The 19,737-nt window shown below is 42.9% G+C and overlaps 1 protein-coding gene across 1 annotated transcript in view; it reads left to right on the top strand.

Annotated features, from left to right (window-relative positions):
• Window positions 1-19,737, top strand: part of PLXNA4 (plexin A4) — a 627,680-nt gene that overhangs the window by 568,458 nt on the left and 39,485 nt on the right. The window contains exons 15-16 of the mRNA XM_027842295.1: window positions 72-218; window positions 4,920-5,079. Of these exons, the coding sequence (XP_027698096.1) occupies window positions 72-218; window positions 4,920-5,079 (307 nt within the window). The remainder of the gene's footprint in view (window positions 1-71; window positions 219-4,919; window positions 5,080-19,737) is intronic.

Below are 19,737 nucleotides of genomic sequence, written 5' to 3'. Positions count from 1 at the left end.
CTAGGCCATGCATTCATTGCCTGAGACGCACACAGCAGCTCCAGTCATCACAACTATCTTCTCTTCCATAGGAATGTGCCGGGGAACCCCTCTTCTCCTTATTCTGTGCCATCAAGCAGCAGATGGAAAAGGGTCCCATCGATGCCATCACTGGGGAAGCCCGATACTCCTTGAGTGAGGACAAGCTCATCAGGCAGCAGATTGACTACAAGACCCTGGTGGGTGTCTGCAGGAAGCTTCCCCCACCCCAAGCTACCTAATGATTGTCTCCATTTGGTACTGCTAGAACAGAGCGCGGGGTGGGTCAAGAAGGGTGGTAGCCAAAGGATCGTGTATTTAGAGCTAGAAGTGACCTTAGAGATTATCTACTCTGTCAATTTACAAATAAGAAACTGAGATCCAATGAGCTATAATGACTTTCCAAGGCTATGTAAATATTAAAGTGCAGAGCTAGAATTTGAACCCAGATCCAAGGGGCAAATTGTAGATGAAGAAGTCAGAGAAGTAACTAAGAAAAAAGCCCAACATGTCCCCAGACCCACTGACTCTTTAAAAAGGAGGCTCATAGTATCATAGCTCTGGAGGGGACCTCTAACATCTTGAGGTGGCAGCGAGCTCAGTGGTTATATAATCCAATTTCCTTATTTTACAGGTGAGGACGTGAGGTCGAGGGAGGTAAAGCAATTTGTCTGGGGTGACACAGCTAGCAAGTATTTGAGATCAGATTTGAACCCAGGTTTTCCTAACTGCAAATGCAATCGCCTCTCCAGTTCGTAATAGATCAGTGGGAGTGGGCACAGTGTAAGAGTGGGAAGGAGTGTCATGAAAGGGAAGTCACTGAGACAAGAACTGTGGTCTTGTGATTTGCAGTCTTACATTTCTGCCCGTAAGTCCCCAATCCCATGTGTCAGACACAAAAGTGACCGGGGCTACAGACATGGGAAGTGCTTTCTCTGTCTGTCTGTGTCTGTGTTTCTGTCTCTCTCTCCCCTTTTGGGGTCATTTTCCCACTCATATATACCTAGGATATTTCTGCAGAAAGAGCATGGCTATAATTTATCTCCTGCTCCTCCTACTCATAGACCAGGTCATCACTATTTCTGTATACAGGGAGAAGAAAGAGGAAAAACTGAAAAAGGAGAGTGAGGCTAAATAAAGAAGAGAGGGAGAAATAACCCTTAGGGGAAGGGAGAGAGAGACACAGACAGACACAGAGAGAGACAAGAGACAGAGAGACACAGACATGGAGAGAGAGAGACAGACAGAGAGAGTTAAATAAAAATGAAAGAGGAGTGAGGAAAAACAGAAGGCAGAGATTTAGCCTAACAGAAACTCCTCCCACCCTACCCCCCTTTAAGGTTCATTCCAATACTCTGATTCTCAGGCGATCCTGCCAACCAGTCCCCAAAGTATAAGCTCACAGTCCCCAAGGTGGGCTAGGGAGACAGTAACAGCTAGCCCTGAACAAAGCCCCTCTCTTCTCGATGGGAATGATTTGATGCTAATCAGCTTTTCCCACCCCCATCTTCAGAAAGCCCCATGAATCCCGATAGGCATCTTAACAGATTTACAGGGATTGGCTTGGCTGATGAGGATTCAGAGCAGCAGCATGTGAATAAGGCCACTGCTTCCTCACAGTCACTATCTGCTAAAGAAGAGACTTTAGAAGCTCCTATTTAAAAAGGGGTGGGGGAAACCTTCCAAAAATAGAGACCTGAATAGATTTCTTAATGAGACAGAACTACTGTTCAAGTGTGTCTCCTGTCTGTTCGTTCTCTCTCTCTCTCTCTCTCTCTCTCTCTCTCTCTCTCTCTCTCTCTCTCTCTCTCTCTCTCTCTCTCTCTCTCTCTCTCTCCCCCCTCCCTCTCTCCTTCTCCTCCTCCCTCTCTCCCATCTCCTTTTCCCCCACATCAGATCAATGTTGAATCCAATGAAATGAGTTCTATTAATATTTTGTCCCTAAATGGTGATACATTTTATTTCTGGAGAAAGACCATTGTTAGACTATCAAGTCCAATGTCAGGCTCTGTCACATACAAAGGACATGAAAAACCTAAGTATGTCAGGGGAACTCAATGAAGAAAGGGTCATAGGAGCAGATATTGGGACCTAGAAGTCATCCAATTCAGCCCCAAATTTTTTACAGTTGAGGGAACTGAGATGCCAGGGACTCATCCAAGTTAAGTGAAAGTGGCAAAAGTCACTGGACTCTCTGACTCCAAAATCAGCCTTCTTTCAACTGAACCATGAAGAAGGGTGACATTAATTGAAATGGAGAGGTCTGGAAGGGCAATTTAAATCAGTGGAAGGATATTACAGTGTACTGAGTGTGAGGTGCACTTCCATCCCCAGTAAAGAGAGAGAAAATGTCCTTAGATGGCATCAGAAGGGATTTAGAAAAACCCTCCAGAAAGAAGGTTTTTTAATCTAAGGAAGATAGCAGGAGAATCTGGAAGTCACTGGCACTTGATCAAGTAGCCTGAGATGGCTTGAAGATAGACCTGCCTAAGACATGAGGTAGGACTGTAGGAAAAGGAGAGCACGAGACACACGTATCTATCAGCGTCATTACTTACAGGTCACACATCTTAAATAGTTGCTGGTTGAGTAAGAGGCAGATTAGAAGACCCTCCTAGTCCCACAATTTCAAGGACTTTATAAACTAGGGATGTCCTCTAGCCCCTGATGAACTGTTTTTAGAGAGAGATGCCTCTCCACTGGGCACTACGGCAGGACTGTTATCGACCTTGATGCAGTCAAGAGCACTGTCTTTCTGACTGTGAGCAGATGGGTTGCTTAACATCCCTCTGGGACAGTATGCCTTCAGGAATCCCCACTGTGCCATCCAGAGCCAAGGCAGAGTTTTGACGTAGTTCTATATAGGGCAGAAGAGAGATTGGGCTCCTGTTTCTAGGCTTCCTTCCTCTCCCTTCAGTCAAGAGTTCATAATCCTGAAGTCTACAAAGAGACAGACTTCCTAGCTACATTCTCTAACCCAGATCTTGTGATTTTGACAACAGGCATGGCCAGAAGATAAGCACGGGCATACAGAAATCATGTTTCAGTAGGCATAGGGTCATAGAATCAGAGCTGGAAGGGCCCTTAGTAGGGTCTAACTAATCTAACTTCCCTCATTTTGCAATGCTGAGGTCATTCATGTGGTAAGAGATAGAGCCCAGATCCTCTCCCTCCAAGGCCAGCCTTGTACCCCAGTGCTTCCAGTTTGAGATAAGAGCTTGAAAATTTGGGAGGGGAGTGGGTATCATGGAGAAGGCATCTTTTCAAGGTTCAAGGAGCCTTCAGCCTAGCTAGCCAAGTCTTGCAGAATGAACACATGGTCCTGAGCTCTTTCCCATTTTCAGGACAAGGATTTAGTTTTATAGTTTTTAAGAGGTTTCTATTTATGTGTGTGTGTGTGTGTGTGTATGTATGTATGTTTTCCTCTTTCTTAATGTAATAAGCATGTTACCACATGAGCTCAGTGCAACAGTCTGGTTACTAATGAAAGGCAGATATCAAGGAATTGAGGTCTTAATTGCCACCACATGCAGGACTGTTGCTATTGTCTGGCTCTAAAATCCAAATGTGACACTTGGGAAATAGATATTGGGGCAAATGAAAGTTCAGAGAAGCTAAGGAAAGGGGAAGAAAGCCCAGGGAGCAGAGGCCGAATGAGGCCAGGCCCATAGGAACAGCCTCCTGGGCCTTCCCTGGCATTTGCCATGGCCCAGCCTGTTTTCAGAGAGGCATTGGCTCTAAGTATCTTAGCCTCAGTCATGTCTGGCACAAGTAGGCTGCCAACAGCATAATTATTTCTGAGTTTCTGAGCAGTAAGAAGGTAAATCCTAGAAGCAGGACAGGACCACCCTAGTAACTAAAGAGAAAATAACGTGAAGATTTGATCATTGGGGGTCTTTTTCATGTGCTCGTAGACTGGTTCCAAAGACAGCAGTTGAGTCAGATAATGACCTGTATTCATACACAAAACTAGTCATGGACAGATCCAGGAATAGAGCACAGATAGCCTGATCTTGCATTTTTAAAGGGCATCTTTTATTTTTAAAGAGCGTGCTAAGTACTTTATAGATTGATCACATGCTGATCAGACAAAAAAAAAAGGAAGCCAAAAAGCTGTAACAAAACCTGAAACTTGAGGAATATTTTGAACGAACAGTGAAATTTCCTAATTTGTGTGAGGTCCTACTTATATGTTGCTGTTGTCATTACCAAATCAAAGAGTGGCTTAGTTAGGGGTGGTGAATGATGAGCGTACACATTCCCAAGTATGTGTTTGTGTTTGTGTATATTGGCGTCTGGTGCTCCCTCTCCATATTCCACAAACTTGGATTTCGGCCTTAAATGGAATAATCAGGATTTTAATGAGTTTGTCCTGGCAGGAAAATGGGCAGCCAGCTCAGTAAGTGAAATTTTCAAAAGAAAGGGAGAGACAGATAAAGTGAGAGAGGGATGGAAACAGAAACAAAGAGACTCATGGAGGGAGGAAGAGAAGGAAGGAAGGAAGGAGTGGGGAGGGAGGGAGGAATGAGAGAGAGGAGAAGAGGGGAGGGAAAGGGAAGGAATTAAGAAAGGGGGAGAGAGAAGAGAGGAAAAAAAAAACACACAGAGAGAAACAAGGAAGACTCTCCTGAGAAGTCATATATTCTTACCATACCAAAGAGGGAAGGGTGGTGAGCTCGACAGGGAAAAGGGGAGGGGGACAAAAAATCAAGATGACGTCTCTTCCTCGATTTCTCCCCCTATATGGCTCCAGACCCTCTGAGGCAAGAGTAAGAGGGAAAGCAAGGTCCTTGTGTGAAAGTGGGAGGAAACCCACAAAAGGAGACGAGGGTATGCACCACTCTCTCCTTTTCTCTGAGAAACCCTCTTCCATGCGCCCTTTATGCCTCTTCTCACCCCAGGTCTTAAGCTGTGTCAATCCAGACAATGTCACCAGCCCTGAAATCCCAGTGAAGATCCTCAACTGTGACACCATTACCCAGGTCAAAGAGAAGATCCTGGATGCCATCTTCAAGAATGTGCCCTGTTCCCACAGGCCCAAAGCTGCTGATATGGATCTGGGTGAGTGAGCAAGGAGTCTGCCCCTCAGGGCAAGGTCCAGGAGAGAAAAGTTTCTAAAAATGCCTTCATGCTGCTCTCCTCAACAAAAGTATTCAGGCACAGGTTTAATGATCATCTCTCAGGGCTGTAGATAGGAGCCCTGACTTGGTTAGGAGGTTGGACCAAATGGCCATTTCCAACAACAATCTTCTATGAGTCTACAATGCATGGTAGGAGGAGAAATGCTGGGATCCAAATTAGAGAAGTTTAGAGCTGAAAGATCCTTAGAGATCCTCTAGTCTAGTCTAATCCCCTCATTTTACAGGATTGTGATGGAAGCAAGACTAGAAACAGCAGAAGTGAATTAATTGTTATTCCAGACCAAGGATTTTTAACCTTCTTTGTGTCATGGACCTCTTTGGAAAGCTTGTGAAGCCTATGGAACCCATCTCAGAATAATGGCTTTAAATTAGTAAGATAAAATATATAGGATGCAAGAGAAACCAGTTGTATTAAAATAAGTTACCAAAATAGTTATTTAAAAAAAAATTTCCCAGACCCTCTGTAATCTATCCATGGACCCAGTCTGTGGACTACAGATTCAGAACTTCTGCTGTAAGGAGACGTGGAACAAGAGAACTATCCTCATGTCCTGTCCTGCTGTCCCCAGAAGTAACAGAGCTGGTGAGTGGTGGTGATGGGCAAGAGGAAAACAGCAGATGTTGTGTGACAGGCTCGCCTGATGCAAGTCTTAATTACCTCCATCATTTATTGAGCATCCTCACCAGTAGGATTGAAAGAGACAAAGAGTGATGGAAAGCAGGAAGGAGTCTAGGTAGCAATGACACGGTAGATAATGTGCTAGAGACTGAGTTATGAAAATTGAGCTCAAATTGTTCCTCTGGCATCCCATGACCATGAGCAAATCACTTAACCTCTGTAAATGTCAGTTTCCCCCTCTGTAAAATGGGGATAAGTCTTGTAGTAACTACCTCATGGGGTGGTTAAAAGGCTCCAGTGAAATAATGTATGCAAAGTGTTAGGTAAACTATAAAGCCTTGTATAAATGCCAGTTATTACTAGATTGATGTTTTCCAAATGATGGCCCTGGGCCAATCTGTGGTCCTCACTCTCGTCCCTGTCCATGCTCCCACCCTTTCTCCTTCCCCTTAGTTTTATCTCTACCAACACTGCTGAACACCTGAAGGATCTGGGTCAATGAGAATGGACAAGAGAAAAAATGAGAGATGGCAACTTTCAGGGGAGCAGAGCTTGGATATTTACTTGAAGTGGGTCTATGAATAGATTGCACAGCCTGCATAAGCACAGCTCCATTATGTGCAAATAATATAAAGATGTGGTCCACCTGAGTGTTTCATGCAGCAGGGTAGAGTGTCGCTGAGGGAAATACCAGTCTGATTCCTGATAGAGGTGAACATCAGTCTTCATGCTTATCTTGGGTGGGAGGCATCAGGGAGGGGGGGAAAGGAGGTTAATGTTGGCAAAGAAATATAGAAAGAAGAAGCAAGACAAATCCCCAACAGATGTCCCTCTGACCTTCAAGTGTACTTCAACTAAGCTATCCAATTCAAATGCGTAATTGTGATCCGGGAGTCAGAAGACCTGGATTCAAATCCTGCCTTCAGTGTTACCTAGCTGGGCATTTCATATCTCTGAGAGTCAATTTCTTCATCTGCAAAATGGGGATAAACAGCTACTTTGCTCTGCCTACTTTATGGAGGTGTTATGGGACAGCAAACCAAGTGTTTTTTGGAAGCTGCAGAGCTCGATACAAATGAAATATGTTACTGCTATTATTTTCTAAGATCATATACTTATAGTAAGTTTTACAGTGGAAGGGAGCCTTTGAGATTACGTGAGGTAGTACTCCTGAGGCAGCCAGTGATGTGGTAAGTAGATTACTGGACCAGGAGTCAAAAAGACTTGAATTCAAACCTGGCCTTAGACACTTAACTTGGGCAAGTCACTTAACCTCTGTCTTGGTTCTCCTAACCATAAAACAAAGATAATGATAGCGCCTACCTTTCAGAATTTTTGCAAGGATCAAATGCAATAATATTTGTAAAAGCACTTAGCACAGTGTCTGGCACATAGTAGGTGCTTAATAAATGCTTGTTTCCTTCCTCTCTCATTTACCGATGAAGAAATTGAGGCTTAGAGTGGTAAAGAGATTTTGACTTATCCAAGGTCTAATAGCCATTTATTGGCAGAGGCAGCAGTAGAACCCGGATCATCAAGCTTTCAACCCCATTGTTCTTTTCACTGTATTACACTGCCCCCAAAATTTAGGGAAGGAGTTTGAGCTACCTTTCCAATAACTCATTTTTAATCTCTAAAGTTCAAATTCAAAAGGATCAAATGAGATAATATTTGTAAGGTGCTTCCTTAGCACAAATCCTGGCACACAGGTACCAGAGAAATGCTTATTCCCTTCTCTCTTTTTTGAAATTGACCTATGATTTCATTGATATATGTAACTACCAGGTAAAGAAACTCCCTCTCCCCATGTGTATGTGTGTGTATATATATATATATATATATATATATATATATATATATATACCTTCTTTGCAGCTTATCATCTTAGAGAGCTGCTTGGGACCCCTGAGAAGTAAAATGACTTGCCCTGGGTCACATATCTGGTATGTGTTATAATAACAATAACTAGCATTTATATAATGCTTTCATTTGTGCAAATTGCTTTAAATATCTTATCTCGTTTGATCCTCACAACAACCCCTCAAGGTAGGTGTTATTATTATCCCTGAATTTTAAAAGCAACAGAGGAAGTGCATAAGAGAGACCAGTGGAGGGTAGAAGATGGAATGGAGCAGTAGTGATGATGTCAATGTCAATTTCAGTGTAATGTCAATTCCTCTCCCATCACGCTGTCCTTGGAGTGAATTGATATGTTCACAGGTGTCTGTCCTGCCTAGAGCCCTTGCTGCTCTAAGACTTGTGGGTCTCTACATGTAGAGTGTGCACCCAAAATGAAGACATACATGAGAAAGCCATGATCAGATCCAGCCTAGAGCTGCCCATCTGAATTGTGGTGCTTGAGCTTATCCCCAATCTCCCTTCTCCCTTACACTTATTCCATAGGGAAGGCCTCTGGACGCAAACTGAAGTATATAACATGTAACCATACAAAAATCAAGGTTCTTAAGTCCTATTCCTTTTCTTCTCTTACCTGTGGAAACTGGAAGAGGGCCCTTCCCTTTTCTCATCTGCAAAGGATAGATGGTAGTGTCCCTATATCAAAGGATGATATCATTTAAGAAAGGGAAATCCACATAATTTAGGTTTATTTTTAAATATTTATTTTATTTCATTTAATAAGCATTGATTTCCTCTCCTTCTCATCTCCCCCCCCATAGGAAAAAGAAAAACTAAGCCCTTGTACCAAATATGCACAGTCAAGTAAAACACTGTCCCACATTTTTGTTGTTGTTCAGTCATGTCTGACTCTTCTTGATCCCATTTGAGGTTTTTTTGGCAAAGATACTGGAGTGGTTTGCCATTTCCTTCTCCAGCTCATTTTACAGATGAAGAAACTAGGGGAAAGAGGATTAAGTGACTCACCCAGGGTCACACAGCTAATAAGTGTCTGAGGCCAGATTTGAACTCATGTCTTCCTGACTCCAGGTGTGGGTGCTCTATCCAACGTGCCACCTAGCTTCCCACATTGGCCATGTTTAAAAAAATCTGTTTCATTCTCTGTTCCTCATTTCTCTATCAGGAAATGACTTCTCTTATTTTGCAAATGAAGAAACTGAGGCCCAGACAGATAAGTGATTTGCCCAGACTTGCTTAGGCTCAAACCAATAGCATTTCTTGCTACATCAAGGTTTGGTATAACTGTGTTAGAGTGGCCATTGATGCAATTTTTATAGCCCTGGTCCTGACAGGAAGTATTATTCTACTGTTAAATGATACCAGCAACACATAAATTCATTAGCAAAAGCATTTAATTAAGATACAAAACAACATAAATAATAAGGAATATAAATAACGCTGCCAATCCTGTGCCTACTTAGCTCTGTTTTTTAAACCTCCTTCTTCCTGATAGAACCATGGTAAGGTAACCCAATTGTTGTGGGAAACATATTCCAGAGAATTTCTCCTAATAAGCAAAACTCTCTCTCCCCAGCATTTTGAGAAATGAGGTCCTTAGATCATGGTTAGTCATGTCCAGTGCACAAAGATAGTTGGGGCAAAGCTAAGACTAGAACCCAAGTCTCCTGACTCCCTGTCTTCCATTCTTTCCATTATACATCTTCTACCTCAAACCAGAATGTTAACAAAAGCAATGAGCTAGTCTGGGCTTCTTAGGAAGGAGATAAACTGGCAACTGTGGGGGAAAAAATCTTTGTGGAAATCCCTGAGTTTTCCTTTGAAATACTTTCTTCTTCTTACTAGTAAAGGTCATGATGGTAAAGGACAATGGAAACACCACTATATTTGTAATCAGAGAACTGCAAAATCCTACTTCTCTTACTGATTACTTCTGACACTGGGCAAGTCATCAGATCATAGATCATAGCTTTCTAATCTAAAATGAGACCTTAGAGGCCATTTGTCAACTTCCCCCACTTTATAAATGAGGAAACTGAGGCACAGAAGGTTAAATGATTTGCCCAAGGTCTCGTGATAAGTTAAATCAGAGGTGGGATTCAAATTCAGCTCTTCCTACTCTAGTGCTCTTTCCATTCCACCCAGAAGCCTCATATATATGGCATTTAATCTCTCTGAGCCTCAGTATCCTCATAAATAAAATGCTTGAACCGGAAGTCCTTTGTGGTCCCTTCTAACTTTAAATCTGTGATATGATCCTATGATCTGGATTCAACCCCCAACTCTGCTACTCACTGCCTTGTGTAAAATAAGGAAGTCAGACTAGACTCTTTCTAATATCTTCCCCTACTCTGAATCCTCTGATCCTATGACAAAGGGTAGCTAAGAAAGCAGTAGGTATTGCAGGCAATTACATAGTTGCCCAGCCTTGAACTTGTAAGCGATGCAAGATCTCCTGAGCCGCATTAGTGGGTGCTTAATGTACAAACTTTTCTGCGAATAGCACAGGGGAGATGTTTCCTGGACATTTTGGTCCATGCTAGTCACAAGAGAACAAAAATACACTTGGTTTTCTCGGGAGAGATCATTTTGTGGTTAGCACAAATTGTTTCTCCACAGCACAGCTGAGATTTTTTTTCTAAGCTGGGCTTTCTCCCAACTCCACCCAGAAATACCAGAGGGATCAGGAGGAGGAGAGAGAGGGCTATTGATTTTATTTATTTATTTACCTTTGGAAAGTTGTTCCTGATTAAAAAGCCTAGGGGCACAACCTGACAAAGCAGATTGTTAATGAAAAGATGTAAGATGTCCTCTCTCAAAACATCCAGAAGGGAGAAAGTAGCATCCTTAGGGAGAGTTGCTGCTTCCTCATGCCACCCCAGAGTGGGACAGCCAGGCTTGAGAGCCAGAAGAGAGTCAATAGTGGATACACTGCTCTTGATGTCCTATTGGTTTATTTCAGTTGGGCACATCATTTGGGGAGCAAGCATCGCTATGTCCTCCCTCCCCCTAGCTTGCCTGACAATGTTGAGATTTAATTACATGATCCAGCTATCACCACAAGAAGATCTCCTTGCTTGTTTCAAAGAGAAAGGTTGAGTGGCCCAGTCATGCATGTTACTGGAGAAAAATCCGTCTATAAGCCTGGCACATAATAGGTGCTTAAGAAATGTTTATTGATTGACCATACATAGTAGATGCTTAGTAAATGGTGAATGAATAAACTTGGAAATATCAGAGCCCAATAATATGTGTCACAAAGGAATAGAGTTGAGAAAGGGAGGCTGTTGGAATTGGAATTAATATCCAAGTAGACCTCATCCTTCTGAAACTTCACTCCTAACATATATAAAATGTTCCAAAAATCTTAGTGCTTTTAAGCCTTTAAGTTTTAATAGCTTAAAACACCACTAAAACTTTTGGGACACTCAAAATGCCATCCTAGGAAGGGATTCTAACCATAATTTGGGGTGTCCAAAAGTGGAATGGGCTGCCTCCAGAGGGAATGACCTTCCTCATCCCTGAAGGTCATCAAGAGAAGACTGGTTGAACACTTGGCAGGAACTGCATTGCTGAGGTCCCTTCTGATAACAAGATTCCTTAAATGATTGGTCAAGTTCCTCCCTACCTAACCATAAGCATGTCTTGCTGAGAGTAATTTCCCATCTCTCTGTTGAAGCCCAGTTTAGAGCTGCTCCAACAAACCTGATCTTCTCCCTGCCAATCACGAAAAACAGCCATAGTAACCACTCTCATTTGTATTGCCTTTTGTGGGTTTTCTCACAATAACCATTTGAAGCAGGCTGTGTAAACATTATTAGTTAGCCTCATTATTCAGAGGAGGAAACTGAGGCTTAGAGTTTAAATGGTTCACCTGTGTGAGCCTCTTAACTGCTAGCAAGGGGGTGGAAGAGGAGCCAAATAGGTGGGAGCATTCCACTCTTGCTGTGAAAACCTGAGCCGGGGCTTGCCTCTGACACAGCTGCACCTCCCATTACCCCCAACACCCCGACACTTGCTCCTCCCTCTACTGAGTAATCTCTCAGACTCTCCCCTTAGGATTCAGGCATCAGCCCTTCAGGGCTCCCAGCTACCCAAAGCAACAGCTGTTTGGGTGACATTGGAAAAATTCTCACCTAACCTCTGTCCCTCAGATCATCTCATACCTGGGGCAGGTATGTTATGAAGGCAGGTTCTACGCTTCAGGACAATGACCTGTAAGAGCCTCACCTCCTGTCTTTTCAATTTGAGTGGGTAGAGTGGGTCACCAGAGAAATAGGCATAGATAGATTGTGATCTGTACTGCAAATATCATTACATCATCTTTGGCCCCAAATCCAACCCTCTTCCAAACCTCCCTATTACTAAGGAGATGCCATCACCCTTCTAGTCTCCAAGATTTCCAACCTCAGAGTTAGCCTCATCTCCTTACTCTCTTATTCCCCATGCATTGCCAAATCTTAAATGTTTCTATATCTACCTCATAGTCACTTACATATTATATCCATCCTCATGCAGCCACTGCCCTAGTTCTGAACCACACTACCTCTCACCTGCATAATTGTAATAACCTTCTAATTGGTTTCACTTCCCCAAGCCTCTCCTCTTTCCAATAGTGATTTTCCTAAAGCACAAGTGATTTTTTTAAAGCACAGGTCTGACCATGTCACTCCCATGCCCAGTAACTCCAGTGGTTCATTATTGGTTTTAGGGTCAAATGACTTCACCTTTAAGGGCAGCTAGGTGGCACAGTAGATAGAGCCTGGAGTAGAGAAGATTCGTCTTCTTGAGTTCAAATGTGGCCTCAGACACTTACTAACTGCCTGACCCTGGGCAAGTCATTTAATGCTGTTTGCTTTAGTTTCCTCCTCTGTAAAATGAGCTGGAGAAGGAAATGGCAAACCACTTTTGTATCTTTGCCAAGAAAACCCCAAATGGGGTCATAAAGAGTCAGACACGACTAAAACAATTGAACAGTGGCAATGATTTCACCTTCATTTCATCCTTTCAAATTCCTATTTTTGTGTAAGTTTTATGAAGTGCACAATTATTATCTGCATATACAATTTGTAAATAAGTAAACATACACATATTGGTGATGTGCTCCAATTTCTTTTACTGACAGATGTGTGATTTTAAATATTTGGAAACCACTGGTCTAGGTAGCTTCCTTATTATGCCTGGGCATAGAGGTGGTCTGAGGACCAGGTTCAAACCTTCTTATTCAGTTTCTGGGCATCAGTAGACAGGGCTTCTCATTTCTGCATCCTCATTTGTGCCACCCAACAAAAAAAGGCATCCTGTTACAATGGGAAGAACATTAGTTCTAGATTAAGAGAACCCAGATTCAAATCCCTCACAGACACTTACTAGCTATGTGACCATCACCAAGTCATGTAAGAGAACCCAGATTCAAGTCCCTCATGGACATTTACTAGCTATGTGACCATCACCAAGTCATGTAACTCTGTGCCTCAGTTTCCTCATCTGTAAAATGAAGGGATTGGACTCTACAGTTTCTGAGGTCCTTTTGAATTCTGGATCTCTGTTCCTATGATCATCCTTCCCGCAGAAGGATGCATCTGAGGCTTTCCTCAAGATAAATGGAGAAGGAATCTGCAGCTCTTAGAGAAAGGGGGTGAGTTGGTCTAAAGCACCAAGCCAGACAGTGGAAAGAGCAGTCATCCCAACCCTGCATCCTTTTCCCTCTGCCATATCAGCGTGGTTACAGCACTTTAAAAACATTCTTCAGCCTGTTTTTTTTTCTCGGCTGTATTTGTGGCAATGACCTCCAGAGACTCATCAAATTCAATGCAAATGTTTTATCAATAGCCCTGGGAACTTCCTTCTCTCTGTCTTGCTGCTGAAGTCGTGCTGAAAGGATATATTTTTTTAAATAAGTAATTCTTGTATGCAATAAAAAGATACACTATCTTCTGAGTGAAATATAAAGAGTTCACAGCAGCTGTCTCCCCAGTTTGCATTTACCACTGCTCCTGATGGGGAGAACAGATAAAGATAATGGGATTTTTTTTTTTAATTTCACCTCTCTCTCTCCCTGGAAGGTGGAAGTGTAACAAATTGGATTGTGAGTGTGTCTGTCCTTTGTGCTTGGAGCCAGGAGCAGGGCGCCAGGAGGCTGGGCAGCCAGTAGCAGCAGAGGCCAAAGCTAGCAATTTTCATTTAGAGCCATGCATATGAATGCCGGGGTCACCTTCCTTCCTTACCCACAGCAGCCCACCACTTTCCCTTTTAACTCTTCCCTGACCTAACAAGCGAGGTCTGGGACCCTCGCCAGGAAACGGGGAGGACGGTCGTTAGTTATTAGTCTCTCTGTACACAGTTTTGTCCCGAGTAGGGTCGCAGTGTGTCTGGCAGCTGCTCAACATTTTAAGAATACTTTATGTTGATGGCACATGTATAACCTATATCAGATTGCGAACCATCTCGGAGGAGGGAAAGGGAGGAAGGGAGGAATAGAATTTGGAACTCAAAACTTAAAAAAAAAACAAATGTTAAAAATTGTTTTTACATATAATTAGGAGAAAATGTTATTTAAAAAAAGAATACTTTGTGTTGCTCAGTTTAAGAATTTTCCCAATTTAGATGATTTTCTATTTGGGGAAGGCAACATGTGGTGTATTGGATAGAAAGCCAGCCTCAGAATCAGGAAGACCTATATTCATCCAACTTCTGAAACAAACTGGTTGTGTGACCCTGGGCAGGTCACTTAACCAGTGCCAGGGGGCAATCCTCCAAGAAGCTAAATTTCATAACAAATTCAGAACCCCATTTGGAGAAGGAGTTTCCCTACCAGGAGTTATCTACTACTAACATCATAGGTATGTTTAAAAATAATAAGAAAATAGCCCTGGGCAAGTCACTTAACCCCAACTGCCTAAAAAAAAAAGAAAGAAAGAAAAAATAAGAAGAACAACAAAATAAACTAGGGGGAACTCATTTTCATTTCAACATTATCAAATGTTCCTATTTTGTTTCCAAGTAAATTTTAATGAAGTTTAGTTGAAAGCTTTCTTTAGACTCTCAGGTTTGTGAATTTTATTTTTCATCATCCAAAATAAATTGACCAATCACATCTCACCTCATAGGTTAATGGATAAGTCCGTCAGGAGTCAGGATGAGCTAGTCTCGGGTGCAGTCTCTGCCCTATATTGTATGACTTTGGGCAAGTCATTTAACTTCCTAGCAACTCCAACCAATTCCCTTAGATTAGGTGACCTAGGAATTTCCAGTCTGTTTCAGTGGAGGGAGATTCCATATAGAGAGTTCCCTATACTAGCAAAATGAGAGGTACAGATTGATAGGGGGACAGACAGAAGCCCCTACATTAGTGAAATGACAGAGAGAGACAGAGAAAGACAGAAAGAGACAGAGAGAGAGGAGAATCATATCCTCTTTTTCTGCCTACCTCTAAAACACTCGCATTTCATAACTTAACACCCCTTATAAGAGGGTATAACAGATTAGATGGCCCCTAAGTTCCCTTATGATTCTACAAGACATGCAATAAGTGAGGTTCCTGGCCTCTCCAGAGTCACTCCCTCAGAAAACAATGTCATATGAGGACTTTCCTCTCCTCTTTCTTTTTTGACTCCCCATCACCTTCCCATGTAATTAAAGAATACTTCTTGTAATGAGTAGGATTTGAGCAGTAAATTCTAAAGGAATGAGGATGGAAGTTACTTGGGGAATAGGAAGGAAGCTATTCCTCCCAAGAGCCAAGACAAGGTTCCCCCAATGGAAATAGGGATGGGAGTGGCCTGCAAACCCAGGGAGAAGGTTGAGCATGATGCAGAGGATGGGTGGTCTAACACTTCAGTGGCTCCTGGAGTGGAGGTCATAAAGCACCCGGGCCAGTGTTACTCTCAGGTTATTATGTCTAGAGTGAGAGTCAGAGATGGGTATAGGTGAGCACGAGATCTCGACAGACCCAGAATTGTCCCCAGTGATTTTCAGAGAATATAGATATAGAGCTGAAAGATACCATATGAATCATCTACCTTCACTCTACCAATGAGGAAACTGAGACCCAGAGCAAAAATGACTTACCAGAGGTCACGTGGGTGGTCCATGTCAAAATCCAGAACCTTGGGTCAGAGCCAAGGTATTCTGACTCCAAATCCAATATGTCCCCTTTCATCTATCTGGATGGCATGGTTGCCGTCTTCATCATCATCACAATAGCAATGATAATAATTCACATCTGGAAGTGCTTTAGCATTTACAAAGTACTTTCTTCACAAGAACCCCATGAAACAGGGTAATGGGTCAATATCATCATTTTGCCTCAGAGAAGATAGATGTCTTGCCAAAAGCCATGGAGCTGATAGAAGTTCTAATCGGGATTCAAATCCAAACCTTATGGCTAGAGAGGTAGAACATTTATCAGATGCTCACTATGTGCCAGGCATTGATTGAAGCACTGGAGATACAAATACAAATAAGCAAGATAGTGCCTGCCCCCAAGGAGCTTACATTCGAACGGGGATGACATAAAAAGGGGGAAGAACTGTGCAGTGGGCATGGTGAAGAGAAAACTGAAGTGTTACGGAGGCCTGGACCTCAGCAAAATAAGGCAAAAACTCATCCAGCACAGCTACCCAGGGGTAGACTCCAAGTCTTCAATTCTTTACCCACCCTATTTCCCACTGTTGTACAGCTGATAGAGATTCCCCCACCTAATAAGAGCAGGCCCTCTAAGATAACCTGCAAATAGAGCTTCAGGGAAGGTCACTCTGATTTCCTAATAATTGATGCCTTGGGTCACCTCTGAGCTGATTGCCTCCATTCCACCTGTGCCCTGGCAGTATCTGCCAGGCTATCACAACAGCACCCCCAGGGCTTCAGACAAAGCCCTTGAGGAATGACACTTTCCTGGGTGACATTGACCAAGCTGCCTCTTTGCCCCTGAGCAAATGCATCAGGGTTTTCTCCCTTAGCTCCCATTGCAGAGCCAGGGAAGGGGTTTCTATTTTAGCATTAACCACTGTGGAGCCACTGATGAGTCACACTTTCAGTGCCTATGGACCGCTCTCTTGGTAAGGGGAGAGCTCATTTGGTAAAGGGAGCACTGGACTGGGAATTAAGAGGCCTGGGTTCTATTTATTATCATTACTGTTATGATAATTAAGCATATGTTGAACACCAACAACACACCGAGCATAAAATTAGACACAGTCCTTGCCTAAGGGCCCCATAAGGCTAATTAAACAAGCTATACACATGCAGAGAGAGAGAGGAAGGATGAGAGGATGTGTTGTCCTTCAGAACTGAAGACAGTGCTGCTGACCCCTCATTCTCTGCTAGTCACTTTTCCAGTTTGCACTAAAGCTATCCACATTCTTCTTCTCGCCACCTCCCATATACCCCTACAACACAACACTAGTGATGCCCTTGACCTTCCCTCTGTAGCCGTATGGCCCAAAGTTTGTCAGCTCTTGTTCAGAGGAGTAAACAACAAAGTTTCCTTCCCCTGCTCTGTCAGGGTGTATACAGGCTGGACCCTAACACCCCTGATGATTTGACCACAGATCTGACCTAAGTTCATCATTAAGAATGTGGATTCCTGGAAAAAGGAGGTGGGTTAGTCTGATATCTAGAGTGAGAGTAGGCAGATGGACAGCTCCCGAGCATCCACCGGCATTCACAAAATATTAAAAGAATCAGACTGACTGTATAGATCTTTTAGGAAAGATTTTTAGAAAGCTAAGAAGAGACAACATGGAACAGTAGGGAGAACCTAGGATTTGGAGCCAGATAACATGGGTTAAAATCCAGGCTCTCTCATATAATATCAGGGAGGCAGAGGGAGTGATGACTGTCAGAGTCAGAGCACCTGGGTTCAAATCCCGCCACTGATAGCTTAACAAGCAGGTATTAAGTGCTTGGGGCACCTAGGTGGATAGAGTACCGGGCCTGGAGTCAGGAAAACTCATCTTCCTGAGTTCAAATGAGTCCTCAGACATTTACTAGCTGTGTGACCCTGGGCAAGTCACTTAACCCTGTTTGCCTCAGTTTCCTCATCTGTCAAATGAGCTGGAGAAAGAAATGGCAAACCACTCCAGGATCTCTGCCAAGAAAACCCCAAATGGGGACATGGGAAGTCAGACACAATTGAAAAATGAGTGAACAACACCAACAACAATTCAGTGCTTACTGTGATCCAGGAGTTATGTCAGGTGTGTGGGGGGGAGGGGGACGTAAATACAAAGAATAGAACAATCTTTATTGTCAAGGAGATGCTTACTTGTGTGGCCATGTACAAGTCACTCCAAAGTCTAGTTTCCTTCTGTACTGAACTAGGTGTCCTCTGAGGCCCCTTCCATCTCTAGGTCTATGAGCCTATGACCTGTCATTTCATTGGCATAGACATTAGCATGTGATATAGTGGAGAGAGAGCCACCCTCAAAGCCAACAAGACTTGGACACAAGTCCTGGCTCCACACATAATAACTGTGTTAGCCTGGGCAAGTGCTCTAGTCAACTCAATAATAATAACAATTAATTATAATAATAACAATAGTGAGCATTTATATAGTACTTCAAAGTTTGCAAAACACTTTATTAAAAAAAACACTTTATAAATATTTTTCATTTGATCCTTACAATAACCTTGGGAAGTAGGTGCTGTTATTATCCCCATTTTACAGATGAGGCAAATGAGGTTAAGTGATTTGCCCAAGGTCCCACAGCTAGTAAGTATATGAGGTCAGATTCGAATTCAGGTCTTCCTAACTCCAGTCCAGCAATCTAAGACTATAAGTTGCAGAGAAAGTGGCTACCTGCACATTTAGAGTGAGTTTCCTCATTTGGGAGTTCTCTATACCAATGGAATCATAGATCCAGCTATTCCAGATGCTAGTAAGGAAACTCCACCCACAGGTATAAAAGTTGATAACTCCTCAGATCTGAGAGCGGTCCATAGGCACTGAAAGTGTGACTCATCAGTGGCTCCACAGTCAAGGCAAGACTTGAACTCAGGTCTTTAAGTCCAAGGACAGCCTTCTCTCCACTAGATCATCTTGCTTCTCAGCTCCAAAATGCTCAATTTTAAATGCTGTGCTAAAATCACATGATGTCTTTCTTTGGAGCATTTCATGAAGTGAAATGTCTGAAATAGCTGTGTACCTGTTATCAAGTCCTAGGAGATTAGTGTGGGCTACAGTCCCCTGACCCTTAGGACCCTAGGCTTAGAACAAGAGTGGAACCTCAGAGGACACCTAGCCCAATGCCTTCATTTTACAGATGAGGAAGCTGAGGTACAGAGTAAAAGACTTGCCCAGAGTTATATAGTTTATTTAGTGTTGGAGGTAGGATGTGAACCCTACCAATTTGGAGTTATTTCTACTCTTCTCCATGCCTTCTCCATTAAATTCCCTTTTGGAAATGGAACAAGTCAGGATGGACCAGAAGGCTGACCTAGGCTGACTCGTCTCATGGCTATTGTCTGTGCCCACAGCTGAGCACTGACTTATCCTACTCTGTCTCCTCACTGCCTGCCCTGGGCATTCATTTTTCATTTGTATCTTGCTTGTTGCATCTGAACATCTCCTTCTAATTTAAAGAAATGGGAAAATTAGTTGCCTATTTCACCAGCGTGATTTTATTTTTTTTAAAGTACCAAATACTAAGCCCTGGGGAATCCATAATCCCCATACTCATGGAACAATTGCTGTCAGTGCTCCAGCTTGGGCTAGGTTCCATGCTCCAGAACATGGTCCCATGGGACATAAGTGTGGGGACAGGAATAAGTAATGTTTAGGAGAATGAGCAGAGGAATGACCATTAGACTTGACTCTGAAGAGGAAGGGAAATTTGTTTGTAGGTGATTTGTCCACTAGCCTGCTGTGTGACATTGGACCAGTCATTTTACTCTCTCAGATTCCTCACCTGTAAATGAAGGAATTGGATCAGAAGACCTCTAAAGACCATTGCATCATGAACATTCATTGACTCTGCCCTTCCCCACAGCTTGCCTCCCTTTCCCCAGTGGCAAAAAGGAAAGACTCATTCCTTTTTGTGGAAAGAGAAAATTCCACCCAATAAAGAGCCAGTGAGAGAGCT

This window comes from Vombatus ursinus, unplaced genomic scaffold, assembly GCF_900497805.2.
Source record: "Vombatus ursinus unplaced genomic scaffold, bare-nosed wombat genome assembly UNPS02014870.1, whole genome shotgun sequence".
Lineage (NCBI taxonomy): Eukaryota > Metazoa > Chordata > Mammalia > Diprotodontia > Vombatidae > Vombatus > Vombatus ursinus.
This window is presented reverse-complemented; position numbering and strand designations above follow the sequence as displayed.